The sequence below is a fragment of the Nelusetta ayraudi genome, unplaced genomic scaffold (assembly GCF_046127955.1).
Source record: "Nelusetta ayraudi isolate G7.1 ecotype Tasmania unplaced genomic scaffold, CSIRO-AGI_Nayr_v1 ptg000048l, whole genome shotgun sequence".
Lineage (NCBI taxonomy): Eukaryota > Metazoa > Chordata > Actinopteri > Tetraodontiformes > Monacanthidae > Nelusetta > Nelusetta ayraudi.
In genome coordinates, this window is record NW_027466098.1 from 14,182,646 (window position 1) to 14,197,843 (window position 15,198).

Here is a 15,198-nt window from a genome sequence, read left to right on the forward strand (position 1 = left end):
ACTAACAACAAACCATTTCAACAGTGCTGACGGGTGACAAAACAAAACATAAAAAGGGGAAACTTTCACAACACAAAAGCCTTGTTGCATCATTGCATTTCATTTACCCAACAGTCAGGATGCAAAAGTTATGGTGTGTAACGACAATCAATATAGCGAAACTGTGCTCCTTCAGAAACCGAACTAGATGCTGGCTTGAGTCTACACAGTCTTCCAAGAAAATTTTTTTTCTTTACATAAAAAAAAAGATTAATAGATGAAGAAGGTAACGACCCAGGGCGAAGAGAATAGAAAAAGCTGTGATATGCAGGTTTCCTGTTTACAAGTTAGCAGCTAGCTGACAAATGAACCTGTATTGCAAAGCAGGGTTAAACAGGGTACACACACATGTTGCAACCTCACACTACAAAAAAGATCTGATTTGGCAGGGGCTGGACCAATAACACGGTTTTTAACACCATCATGACATACATTTGGTTTGGCCTCATTTATATGTGAGCAGAGACAGAAGCCAGATAAAAACAGTTAAAATCTTCAGCTCATTTCATCTGACATAAAGGTCATTGGGTTCAGCAGCTGGAACCAGGTAATTTACTGGAGACACAATTACACACATACAAAAATTGGCACCCTCGTTTGCCCAAACACTAAGATTTGCATTTTGGAGTCCGTTCATGGCGAACAGCCTGCTATGCCAGGAAACGTAAGAGTGGCGCTCACATAATTACAGTTATGACTGGATTCCCACAGCTCAGAACACTCGCTCATGATGATAGACATAATGTGGCAGTGGATGACGTTGCGCACAAATACACCAATAATGAAGCCAACAAGGCTTTCGACGACTCAGGAGCCACTTTAATGCAGAAGTGGGCCTGGCAAAAAATCGGCGGAAGCAGAACAATTGTTTAGGTGGAAGAGATTGTGCATCGACGTCGAGCTCTTACTGAAAATCATAACACCTCTTTCTCTTCTCCTGACACCCCTTATAAAATGCCGACTAATAAACGACGTGTAGAAATAGCTCAGAAAACAATATGTCACATATAAACCAAACACCCTGCAGTGCCTGACCGCAAAAGGCTACATATTAAACAAGGTTAAATTTTATTATTTCCCACACCACCTTCCTCCTCCATGTGAGAGGCAGGGCTGGACTGCAGTGACTCACATCATCAGGCATTCAGAGACACATCACAGTCTATTATTGCGCAGCACCACTTCAAAAAAAAAACTTCACAAATATTCAGGTGTTTGTTTAGAAACAACAATAAGCCTTTGTGATATTCCAATGCCCTGACAGAGAGAGAGAGGGAGAGAGAGAGAGGGAGAGAGAGAGAGAGAGAGAGAGAGAATTGCACAGCAGGATTAACTAGGCCAGTTGCACTGGACTGGCACACATGTTGCACTGCACAGACACACACACACACTGTGTCACACTTGGTCGATGTGGAATTAGTGCAAGGGCAGATGAGACGGGATTAGCAGGTATCTGGTTAATCTGAGACAGGGATGCTGGTGATTAGGGAGCCAGTGAGCTCGTCAGCAGCGAAAGCCACGTACACATGAATGAGCACTTTGGCTCTCAGGGGACAATCACCTTTTCTCGCAAGAGAGAGTGACAGAAAAGACCCAAAGAAAGAGAGGCAGACAGTCAAGCTACGTGGAAAGACGGGAAAACATTATCAGAACATAAACACAATCTACTGATTTGATTTTTTTTTCCCACTTTTTATCCCAATTTATCTTTTGCTTAGAGTCCATGCAATTTTTGTTCTGTTGTTCACCGACAGCGTATGTGTCTCATTTCAGGAAACTTGTACAAAAAAGGGCAAGAGAGCTCTGGGTTTTGACTCATTTCCAGTGTTGTTTTTTTCTTTTTCTTTCATTCCCACAGCCGTCAAGGCTGTAATAGTGAGCTGATGCAGAATTCAGTCACTCATAACATTCATTCCCAGCAGGGTGGGGCTCGCCCTACCGTCCCCGCTCACTCTAGGATGTGGGGAAAAAGTCACACAGAAAAGCTAAAGCATCTGGGCAGTGCGGTGAGCAGAAAAATAAAATGAGCCAGGTGTCCGGACACATACGGCTGAAACACTCCCTCATAATCAATGATTCACCAACACACAGGTAATACAAAGTCTGGACCGCTGCCAGACACAGGCACGGCCTCCTTTCAGTCTTGCTGTATGACCATGTGTTGCTGAATGAGCTCCCAGCTTTGCCTTTTAAAGAAGTCCAGTGAACAGTGCACAACATTTAATGACATGAAACTGAGACCAAGGCCAATTATCATAACATTTTTTGGAAGTCGTCAAATTGTCTTGTGGGCTCAATCCATAAAAACAAGCACTGTATATTAAACCGAGTTGAAATTTGTGGCAATAAAATAATATATCAAGACAATGGAACCTTGTTCAACCGGTTTCAAATTTGCAAAAGCCAATTTGAAGTGCTTACAATGCAAACATGTGACCTGCCCTCAGCTGCTCGTTTTCTAAAAAAACATCAATCTACGCCAACTGATTCATTTTCTTCTTTTAAATGATGTTTATTTCAAATGCTTGGACTTCCCCACACCAGTAAATATGAGGGCTCCAGTCTGACTTTCAGCCCATCAAAGAAAGAGCAAAGAGTGATTCAAACAAAGACCCAACACAACTCCGCTGGACACAAAGCTTCCACATGCTATGATGTTAATCTCAGGCCCTTATCATACATCTGTACCTCCCATCTCATGGCCTCCATCTGGGAAAGCCAAAAATCAATAGTCATTCCCGTCCAACGATGGCAAACATTCCCATCCCATCCGCATGTCTGAGTTGGCTCTATGCCTCTATCAGTAGCAGTCATCATGTAAACATCCCCACAGCCAACATCAGCGTCTAATTGACTGACTTCAACTATCGTACGGCAAAATCTTGCGACGGTGCTCAGTCTGATTCTTTAGTTCTCTCACACAGGAAATGAGCGCATAGTGAGGTTTTATTTTAGAATGGACTAAGGAGCCACTTTTGCTCACATGGGTCCAAAGGCCGTGAGTCCAGCAGGAAAGTGCTGTTGCACTGCACGCTTATCAGTCCTACTATGGATTCATCTCGACCGATATCTGTGCTTTGTCTTATCGCAGCAACATGTCCAAAGCCTTGGACCAGTCTTAATGCTCGGGGTTCATCGTGCAGGCAGGATTATTGGAGCAGGCGTACTCAACCTAATGTTTACGACACGTAACAGCCACCCTTACCTGAACTTTAACGTTGTGCAACTATGCAGTGTGTTGGCTCACAGCGCAGAATTTCTTCCACTTGCTCTTATTTCCCACCAATAAAGGCAATATGGATAATGTTTGTTTGTTTCCTTTAAATTTTTTTTAAAAAATTTAAAATTAATTTTTCTCTAAAATGAACGAAGGTTCCAAGTCACAGCGTTCAATAAATGAATGGCGGAGTGGCAGCCAATCACATTGATCACTCACAAGACATGGTTGGTGACAGTGAGCAAACCAGACGCTGACAAAGGGAGGAAAGAGAAACTGTGGCTGTCAGATTTATTACAAGTACAGCATCACTAACATCCATATCCCTTTTCCAGTTGGCACAGCTTGACTGTGCAATGCATGATTGGTGCAACTGTTTACACTGCAGTAATGTTCATCAGGGTGGGTGCTTTTGTTGATACCGTCATGGTTTACATTACAGTCGTCCCATAACGTAGCCATAAAACAGAAACAGCTGCCCTGGCCTGAGCAAGTCTTTGGTCTTTGGGCTATTTGATGCATTATCTCAATTGAGCGAGCAGCTCAAAACCCAGAGTTAAAAAACATTATGGTCTGCCAATTGGGAAAAACAAAAACAAAGACTTTGCACAAGGACAAATACGCTTCCTTGACTCCTTCAACACTGAAGGAGCAGGTGTGCAGGTGGCGCCACAGACAAGCAAACCCCACAAGGATGTAATGATGACAGGTTCTTAAAAATGGCCATAAAATCCCTGAACTGGGCACTTCCTGGACCACAGGTCAAGTACATCCGTCTGCGAGTCTATATCATGTTTTAGGGCCTTTCCTGTTATAGAGGAGGTGGTGCAGTTCTGGCTGGCAGGTGTATCCTATGGGTCCCCCCCAGTAATCCACATGCAAGTGAATTGTTACATTAGCATAGAAACCTTCAAAAACAGAAATGGCTAATTACAGTATTTGATCTGCATTTATTATCTCGTTTAAAAAGTGTGGACTCTCCTGGTTTAGGCCACTAAAGAGTATGAAGGATCTGCTGTGAAGAGATCAATCAACTACAACAACTATGCAGCATTTGTGGCAAAGTCTGCCTGGAATTTAATCAGATCAAGAAGTCAGACAACAAGTTGGAACAAAAAATCTCAAGCAAGCAAAACCTGACATGAAAGGCAAAAAAAAAGTAAGCCTTGATTTTAACACCTGCCACTCTATTTTCCCTAAATAGATACCATTCTGTTGGATCATTTAATTTCTGCGACTTTTTCAAAAGGTTTGTAAAGCAAAAGGGAAAAAGCCAAACAACTCACAAACAGGCAGGAAGAAAGGATACTCTAACTCCAAGCAAACCAACATTACTCTCACCGCAACTCTATCGTGGCCACGAAACAGAAATATCACCAGAAACCCAGTTCATGGCGACTAAAAAAAGACCAGAAGCAAAGCACCGAGGGAAAGATCTGCCTCGAAGCATCTGTGCCACATCGGCCCAATGGAAAGTGTAGCTAAATAAATCTCTCTGGGGCGAGTATACAACTGCTTTGGAAAAATGTATTGACAAAAGCACATTGATGTGTGTCCTGTGCGCTGCTAGATAATGTTGCAGCCGGCTATACGCGCTGAACACTGTGGATTCAACAGTGATGTAGATTTACAAATAACAAGGTGAAGATAAAGTCAGAGAAACGCTTACTTTATATCTAGCACCCTTTCAGGTCTTTGTTGCTCAGTCTTTATCCTGCTAGAACAGCCTCAGAAAGTTGTTTATTTAGGAAAAACATGATTGGCCCTCAGTTCTCACCTCCTCAAAGACATTTTGTAAAGGCAGCGTCTGGCTAAACCTGATGCTGTGCTGTACCTGTACCTGTGTTTGATCTCAGAGAGCAAGACAAACACATTGCTGGGGTCTTGTCAAAATTAAAACTGAGATTAATTTTAATCACACTTGTTGAAAAGTATGTAGTTCTGTTCATCCGTTGGTAAAGTGCATCCGTAAAGTGTATTTTTGAAAAATATGGGACCTTCAAAAATGTCCTTGCATCCAAGTTATCCATCCAAGAGTTGGTCAAAAGCAGTGGCAGCTGCAGGCGGTCGCTGAGTGCAGGGAGGAGCTGCCCTCCAGGTGACCTTGAAGCAACAGGTCAGCTGTTCCAAGGAGCTTGACCTCAGGGGAACGTGCCGGCCACACAGACACATTGCTTTGCATTCCTCTCATACGCTTTCCAGGTATATTCTCCAATACAGCAGACATTTTACAATGGCACTCGGATTAAGAGTTGGAATGCAAATAAATGATATGTTGCCGCACTGGTACCTCTCAGTAATGAGTGTTAAAAAAATATATATATATCGGCAAAGAAAAAACGTCAAAAAAGCAAACAGACATGGTTCAAGAGAGCATTTTCCACTGACTTTGAGGCAGGATTTGATTATCATACAGGCATAAATACCCATCTTATCAAAACAGATCACATCTTCTCAATGCAGGGTAAAGCAACAGGTTTTACTGTCTGACAGATGCATTCTGTGCTGTTTTAGATCATAAACAAAACACGCACGCACGCACGCACGCACGCACAGGTGGCCAGGCAATTACAGTGAGACTTTCTCACCCAAATACGAACAGCTGAGGCATATTTTTAGACTCACAGCGGAGAGTAGCACCTATTACCACTGATTAGCTCGGTGACGTACTTGCAGGAAGAAGAGACGGACTCAGTACCTACCGACAGGAATGCAAAATGACAGTTTTGCGCTCACAGGTGTGACTGCTGGCTGTGAGGCGAGCCGTGTTTTCGTGCCCTAATCTGAGTCTGTCTGGCGTCTATAAAAAGACACCTGAAGGATTGTGAGCTAGCCGCCAAGCCACTGGCTGGTTCGAAGTGTCCTCAAGGAAAGAGACACTTCGCCTGGTCACTGATTCCACAGCAAGACCAACCTTGGTACAAAAACAAGTTGACATTTCTGCCCTTTACCGAATACTCAAACTAGCCATTATCGTTACAAGCAATTGTCAACACTTTAATAATAATAATAAAAAAAAATGAACTCACGTGAACAAAACGCCACTAGCTTCAACAAGCACTTGACTCGCCGTAATTGGGGGGAAATACGTTGAGGTCTCAACAGCTGATTCACCGGGCTGAGCAGTGAACCGTGTCCGGGTCGTGGGCGCGAATCGACCGAGCAAGAAAAATGAATGACATTGGTGGTGGAAGGGACTCCATACGGCAGGCAACGCAGCGAGGCTTTCCGCCCCCTTCCTCACACTTGAGACGTGCCGCCGCGAAAGTCACAAAAAAGAAAGTCAAGAGAAAGAGAAAGATACTCCCCCCCAATATAGCGTCACATCCGCGCTTCAAGCTAACGTGAGCCGAAGAAACCGTTAGAGAAACGTTTGGGAGTTTAGACGGTGAATGGTTTTTTACCTTGGAACAAACAGCCGCGGTGAAACGGTGAAGACTCGGTGCGGTAGTCTCTCTTCTTGGACTCACCGACTCGACGAATCTCACGTTGGCGGCTCGATATTCGGCTCAGCTCTTGGGTAATGTGTCAGCCAAGTGAGTCATTCAGTCAGTGACTGGGTGAAGTCGACAGTATGCAGCAGTGAGAGGAGTCCTGTCCTGCCCGCTCTCTGCGACCCTCCCACCGCTCCCAGTCCTCGCTCCCCAGCCAAGTCCGCGTGCTCCCACTGATAAACCAACCCGGAGAGTCTCTATCTGGTGGTCTCTGCTGATGGTACGGGATAAAGTCAAGTCAATGCAACCGGGTGATGATGAAACGGCTACAATTGTCCGGACAGCCCCTCCTCGAACATGTGGTAATTTCCCCTTCTTCCTTTGCTGTCACCGGAGTAGTAGCAGCAGCAGCAGCAGCCTTGGAATAGCAGGAAGTCCACCATGGATGGAGCCATCCCTCATCCCTCCACTCCTCCTGCGCAGGGTGACATGAACCAGGACACGCAACCATGTGTTCTCTACAAACACACGCACCTGTCGGTCTTACACTTTGATGACCCCCGAAAATTGATGTACTACGGCGGCTCGTGGGACGTTTCAAAGTGTTGGAGGAATCTAAGGCGGCCCCGGGAACAAAGACAGTGAAGAATAATAAAGTTCCATGCCACTTTGAAGTTTTTTTGAAGTGCGGAATGCTGCGACGTTTGCGTGGGGATGGACGGTTCAAACAAACCGTCGCTAGAGCGACAACGATTCATTTTTGTTTTCAAAAGTAATGGATATTGTGTCATTTATAAATGCAGTTTTTAAGTTCAAGCGGTCTTCCGGGAGTGAAATGATGTAATGAAAAAAAATGTAATGATAGTCTTTGAAATAGTTGAAATGACTGGCTGACTGCCCGAAACGATAAAATACTACATTATTGACCACAGCGAGAAGAAAGACACGCCCATTTTTATTGGTTTATGGATTTATTTTAAAGTCTGATAAAATAGGGCATGTTTTGGAAAGTGGTTTATCAGACTTTAAAATATGCTATAGATTAAATATAATATATATACATACATATATATATATGTTTATATTTTTACATTATATATTTATGAATGTATAAACATAACAAATTGCATTATATATAAAATAATACTAAATTTGCAAATGTCAAACGTCTAGAAAATTGCCTGGAAAATAGTTAAAGTTGAGTTTGGTCCCTGTGCAGAAATATTTGTCACCAAAGAGCAGAAATTCAGCAAAATTATAGTTTTATTACTAAAAATCTAAACTGCTTTTTAAGATACCTTTAAAAGGATGTCGTCTGCCCCCTGCTGGCAGCAATGTGAACATTGCACCCTCACACGCCACAAGAGTTTTTTCAGCCCCTCCCCACAGCAGGGAGTCCACTTTCTCTTTCTCATATGAGGGCAAATCAGTTTCCGTACCATGTCGTCATTATTATTATTATTATTATTATTATTATTATTATTATTAGCTTGTTAACATTAACTTCAAATATAAAACATATTTCATTATTTATGTAATTTTTCTTTCACAAAATTCTAGCATTTTTTATATGAAACTGTCGATTTCAAATTTCATTCTATGGTCAAAGGTTTACAGGTTATATTACTTTTTTTTATGACAATATTAAAACGTGTTGTCAAGCTTGACAGACTTAAAGACCTCAGTGTCCTCTGTCAGGTCACAAGGAGCAAGCCTGGTCTCTTGCCCTAATAAACTGTGAAAGGCACACCAGCCCACAGAAAAGGATTGGGCACTCTCTCCTCGTCCTCTCAGCGTCGTCCCAGATATTAGAGCACAGTTATGCAACATGGCCTGCCCTCATGTGAAGGTGACCTCAGCCAGCCGGTCAACTGGGTCGTCAGTGCCAGAGCGGCCCTTGCGATATGGACACACTGCCAGGAGGGGGAGTAATCTATTCAAGCCTGTGAAGCCCATGTCCTTTTAGGAACGCTGACACACACACACACACACACACACACACACACACACACACACACACACACACACAGAGCAGGCAGGTTGTGTCCTGTTCAAAAGGCGGACAGATTTTAAATGCTGGAAGGGCTCGCCACAACACTTGACCGTCAACGTTTTATTCTCAAACTGCACTCCTCTGTCACCAAAACTCTGCTGCTGCACATCTCTGAAGAGAGACTCAACATTTCCCTTTGAAGCTCAAATTGTTACTGTAATTCTGCATTCATCCCATGAGGGAAAAAGGGAACTTTAAATTGCTCTGGGCCTCGTGGATATGTCAAAACATTGCCTCCGATCCCACGATTTGATGCCTGGCTGCATAAAAATAGGAGCAGTATCTCAGTGTTGGGCTAATTGATAACCCTGTTCCACAAACATCCACAGGCAGGCGGGCGATATGACACTAGAGGAATGTGGGAAGGGGAAAATATGAAGCCGTGTACTGGAATGTCTGTCGTTTCCTCCCGTTCTGGGCTACAGTACATTCCACACTTCCTCAATCATCACCGCGCTCCTCTTACAATACATGGTAATCCAGGCTTCACTGTACCATAGGGTGCCTTACTCCACAGCCATGCATTTTAAAATGCCCTCTACCCTCATTCCTTTGACAGTACATTGAAAGTTATTTAATGGCATCTGTCTTCATTACTATCTTTTTCATCAAACCAAGCAGTGGATCTTATGTTCTCTAATGGTTTTACACCAAGCATCTTACATTCCTCCCCATGCGGTAATGAGGTTGGTATATCATATATAACTGCAGATATTGAGGCAGCTTGGGCAAAGAGGATGAAACTCTGACCACAATCTGTTGCATGAAATTAAAAGATATCTAGATTATGCAGTGACAGCAGAGGCAGGTTGTAAACAGGCTTTTGGCTTTTAGTGTCGAACTCCAAATCTTGTTGCAACCTTTTCTTTCCTTAAAATGTAGTTTACAGGGCTCTCAAAGTGGGTGCGGTGACAGCAGGCCAGAGATGCTGTAATATAATAAAATAAAAAAACAAATAAAATAAAAACAAAAAACAAAAACGAATTCAATCAGTGTTGCCATTTAATAAAGTTATATCTTAAAACAAACCCATGGTGTCCCAGAACTGCCTTGTTACTGAGTAAACTGGCATTTAAATTTGTGACGTAAGACTAGGGTGCCTCATGCTCGTGTAGCAATGCCTGAAGAGATCTGCTCATCTACTCATCTGACATGTAGCATTGGTAATGGTATTTGTGCCCTTTGTGACATCAGAAAGGGTTGAATTCCAAAACGGTGTCACATATTTTGTAAAAAAGCAGAGGGAGTGAAAAGCATTGAAGGACTCTGATGATTTCTAGGGAGTTCACTGACTGGATGTACGCAGATTGCTGTTTGAAAAGAAACACTAGTGAAGAGAATTTAGCACGGAATTGTTTCAAGTTTGAAAGAATTTGAAACGGTACAACTCACAGCTGGCCTCATTTAATTCAATTTGCCTTCCGTGACTTCGGATAACTAATGTGTGTGAGTGTTCCTCAGCTTCAGCCCTGTGAGAGATGAACCCTGTCACCTCTGCCGTGTCAGCATCAGTTTGTAACCCTCTCGCCAGAGTGAAAAATGAAGCTGAACCTCACCGTGCTCTGGTCACGGTGTGTGAACTGACCTTGCAGTTGTTGCAGTAGTTTTCTCCATTTTTTCCCGGGGGGAGGATGATCTCCCCCGTTGGGATTAGTTGGATCCTTAATTCCATCATGATGCCGGTTTCCCTTCCTTTTCCTTCAAGTGAATCCCCGGGTGGTTTCCTCTCAACACTGCACCTCTTCTTTCAGGTCTATGGGAAAAAAATCCTCCAGTCAGGAGGAGAAGCAGAAGAAACTTTGGTTAGAAATGGCGGAAAAGTAACCAGCAGCCTTTAAAGTCTCACGATAAATACTGCTCCGACATGCACTTTTGAAATAAATGTTGGGACAACCGCTTACCTGGCGGGGAACTTTCACTTCCTGACGGTGAGATCGAGAAGCGGAACGCAGCGTTTGGAGCTCTCGGACATCAGCGCAGGGAGATCCTGGAGCTGAGCTGCTACCTGTGGCAGTGCGGAGAGTCACTGTGAGGCCAGCTTCCCCTCGCTGCAGCCAGAGGATGTTGCCTCTCCAGCCCCGGGGATCGAGGGGAGGATGTGGAGCTCAGCCTGTCCTCAGGCGCATGACACACGCACACAGAGGATATGTGCCTTTTGTCTTTAGCGCAGTAAAAAACGGCTTGAGTGGACGATATGAAAGTCCAGGAAGCGGCGCGCATGCACACGGCGGCCTCGGAACAATTTGATGTCGTGCGACGAGAAGAGTTTGGGACAGAATGATGTGATGATGATGATGAGGGGGAGGATGAGGATGAGGATGAGGATGATGAGGATGAGGACGATGAGGATGATGAGGACGATGAGGATGATGAGGATGATGATGATCTGTGATTGATGATTCTGGTGTTCAATTGCATGTTTACTCACCATCTTTTACTTGACTCTAAACTTCCTTGAAGATATAATGTTTTTTCATACTTTAATTTATCTTCTTTATGAATTAAAAATAATAATAACTCCTTACTCCTTGCTGCAGTGCAATTTTTGCTTACTTACTTTTTGTTTCGTTTTCAATTGATTGTTCCCAAATGGTCTATTTATATGGATATTGATTCTTGCAAAATATACATTTTTCACAGATTTTTTGGGGGCAAAATAAAATACAAAGATCGGTGTCTTGTTCTTTGTCTTCTTGTTTGCCTTTAACTCCGGATAACTTTTAGCACCGGGTCTAAGTTTTAATATAGCTTGTGCACGCACAGGCACACACACACACACACACACACACACACACACACACACACACACACACGCACACACACACACACACACACACACACACACACACACACACTCAAACACACCCAGCATCCTGCCTCAGACATTCTAAGTACCCACCCAAGAGATTAAGTGTGTGTGACGTACGTGTGTCTCAGTGTGTGTGTGTGTGCGTGTGTGTATCTGTGCGCGTGCATGTGTGTGTGCGTTTCCCTTCGGATATACAGGCAAGAGGCACGCGCATGCACTCTCCCAAAACAAATAAGGTACTTGCTGCTTATGGCAGAGCACTTCCTGTCCCCAAGGACCTGGCTGGCGAGGAGGTCGTGTCAGTCACACACACACACACACACACACACACACACACACACACACACATACACTGCGCATGCAAATGATTTCCAAAGTGAGCTCCATACGTGGTCTCTGTGACGAGGACGCTCATGCAAAGCTTCGTCAATCACCTTCCTGCCCAGTCCGACCGCTCTGGCGCCTCCCAGCATTCCTGTCAACTCGCCGTCATAATCCACGCCGTCATTTTTCAGATTGGAATGTGGAGGGACGAGTGGCGGACGGGGAAGTGGCTCTAACTTTAGGCATAAGGGCCTCCTGGACAGCAGGGGCGTGGCTCCCGAGTCCCGACCCCTCGAGGGACGACGTGTTTACTCCACGCTCGGGTGCGAGTTTTGAAAAAGCGGCGACAAGATTTGTGTGACGGGGCATCACAGGCTGCTGCTGAGAGAGGGGAAGCCACGGTGACACACATCCTTTTGAACTCCGACCCCAGGAGGAGACGTTCCTGACGGACTGGCATCAACAGGAAACCTGCAGCTTGAAGGCACACACACGCACGCACGCACACGCGCGCGCAGGCAAACGTAGGGACAATCTACTCAGCCGGACTTCTGTTTAAATGAAGGAAGCAGGGTGTTGAGATGAACCGTGGCCACGCTAAACACACTGCTGCTGCTGCTCAGAGCTGCAGGAAAGTGAAATAAACTGTTGCAAAAGTCAGAGTCACATCTATTATTTTTGTGCTGATGTCCAGAGGATAGATTTTCGTCCCCAACGCCAGACATCATCTCTAATCACAAAATACATGCACAGTTTCAGTTTTAGTAGCAACACAAAAAAATTAATTAACACCACATTAGCTACCTGGCATGTTTTGGACTGTTTAACATATTCATAGGTTGATGGCGATATCATAAAATTAGGATAGGATAGGATAGGATAAGATAGGATGGGATAGGATAGGATAAGATAGGATGCCATATGGTTTCCCTGGGGAAATGTGTCTTAAACAAACCCCTCCACTTTAACAGAGAGAACCAGCCAACAAACACAGAATCCATGAGCTGCTGTACCATTACAGCAATGAAACCAGCATAGTAGATTTCCTAGGCCTTAATCAATATTGTTCAACGGTTTGAAAGAGGAAGGAAAAGATGAGTGCATGAAATCAAATCATGTTGAAAATGTTTGAGTTTGTAGCATCCTTCCTTTGTATCTTCATTGTGGCCATATTCTTCCATGCATGGATTTGATACTTATTTTGGCCTTCGTCACTTATCATTTTTGACAGGCCGGTCGGAATCCTTCTGACAAAGTACAAGTTCTGAGGTGCAGATATAGAATCGCATTGTGTTTAATAAGGACACAACATTGATTTAACCCACACGCCTTTCCTGGAAGTGGCCCAGCCATGCTGCGGAGCCAGATAAATTACTGTGTGCTCATCAGATCTGTCTGGAGCCGAGAGCTCTGATAGAGCGAGCTGCAGTTCGCAGGCCGATGCCGCTGTATATTTGTGGGACGCTCCTGTAACCAGACCCAGCACCGGAGGCTCAGCCCGGCCCGGACCAGACGCCCCTCTGAGTAAATCTCACAAGTGTTGTCTGAAAATAACCCCAGCTATTTATAACTGCTGTCTCTGCATGAGAAGAGGAAGTTCATAATATTTCACCGACGTTTGTTCCCGGGGTCGGACCCTGGCCCTGCACTGCCAGCAGCGAGCTCGCCTCCGCTGCAGTTTCTAGTTTCCACAGGAAGGCCGGAGGATGCCGGAGGACGCCGATCAGGCTGCAGATGTGTAAGCGGAGGTCGGTCTGCCTCCGACACCGCCGCTGGTGAGCAGTATCCTCAAATATAACAAACAGGAAGTAAAAAAAAAACAGAAATAAAAAAGCTGCATCTTAAGTTTCCCCCAGAACACATCCACTGTGCCGTCCTCTGGAAATATGAGGATAATTTCAGAAGGTCGGAAGTATTTCAGATTGTGTGGAACTTGCTGCCCTCTTCAGGTTTCACGTTCCATCAGTCTGCTCACACTGGCGGGGGGAAAAGTGGAAGATGCACCAACAGCAGATCCCCCAAAGGCTCACCAGAGTCTCTCTTAGTGCGACGGCCCTTTTTTTGTTTTGCATCACTGAATGAGAACAAGCCCTGCAGCAATATTTGACTAAGACGTGTCTCTCTGAAATATACATGAACTCAAATATGAGTTGAAATGCACCATACAAGAGCTCAGACCAAGATTCCCTGCATCACTGGGTAAAAATGTCTCATAACATTCATAACTTGTTTGTTTGAAAAAAAAAAAGAAAAAAAAAACAGTGAACAAATTAATGAAGAAAAAAACAATTTATCCAATGCAAATCAACTCTATCACATTTTATTTTTTAATTTTCCCTGTGCAAAGCGTGAACTGTTGACAATTATGAATAGGAGCACTGCCAATACCCACGTTTTCTCTCATTAGTAGGATTCAATTGTGGTTAAGTAACTCTTCTGAAGGACAGGCAGGAACAGGAACTAATTAATCACCGTCACACCCTTGTCTGTCGTGACTAGTCTCCGTCTCAGACTCGGCAACACCTTCTGGAAACCTTTTCCTGTTGTATCACATTTGACCTGCAGAGGGCAACAGAGAGGCTGATGTGATAATCAAGTGGCTCAGTGCCGCTTTACTTTCAGACGTTTTGGTATCGAAAGATGAAAGACTCGCGCTGGAGACCGACGCATTAACAGCAGATTTTAACACTAATTTCAAGAGCAATAGACGAAAAAGCAAATTTGTCTCTACCAGTCAATGAAGCACTGCACAGGGTTTTGTGGTTTTAGCTTGTGTAAGTAAAATCAATCGGACCATCATGAAATAAGGATTTTGAAAAACAACAGCTTAGGCAACGTGCTTTCCTGCCATTGGATGTCTAACAACGGGTACGACATTGCCTCTGCACTATCTGGTGCAGATTTGGACGTCTTCATAGTAGTGAGTGCAGGATACGTTGAGAAAAAGGCGGATGGATGTGTTGCTTTATGCTGGAGAAAAATTTTAAAAAAGCATCAATTTCACATGAAAGAAACCATATGTTGTCTAATGTTAGTACATAGGTGATAATTGAAGCGAAGGGTGCGGCCTGCTCAGCACCTCTTGCAGTGCCTCTTTCACCTCGGTGCAGCTGCAACTGTTCACACACCGCAGGAAGGATGTCACGCTGACTGGCTGTTGATGCACACTTTCTGTCTGATGTCTCTTCACTTTCACTGCCTAGTCTAAATTTGGGGCTTGGCACCGAGCTCAGGCTGTCATTACGTGGGTGATGTAACGATGGAAAAGGCCGACAGAGGTTACGAGAAACTGGAGAGGCAAGAGGGTTCAGACTTCAGAGCT

At 44.2% G+C, this 15,198-nt stretch overlaps 1 protein-coding gene across 3 annotated transcripts in view; it reads right to left on the reverse strand.

The window, feature by feature from the left end:
- The window catches only part of LOC142895439 (unconventional myosin-Ic-like), a 45,116-nt gene extending 34,320 nt beyond the window's left edge, over positions 1–10,796 (reverse strand). Inside the window, exons 1-2 of one of the 3 annotated variants that reach the window (XM_076036488.1) lie at positions 10,645–10,796; positions 10,329–10,484 (exon numbers count right to left, since the gene is read on the reverse strand). In XM_076036488.1, the coding sequence (XP_075892603.1) occupies positions 10,329–10,418 (90 nt within the window). In that variant the 5' untranslated portion in view covers positions 10,419–10,484; positions 10,645–10,796. Of the gene's footprint in view, positions 1–6,660; positions 7,431–10,328; positions 10,488–10,644 lie in introns of those variants that run through there. The other 2 variants (XM_076036492.1, XM_076036491.1) reach the window with 2 other exon arrangements.
- Between the last annotated feature and the right edge of the window lie 4,402 nt (positions 10,797–15,198).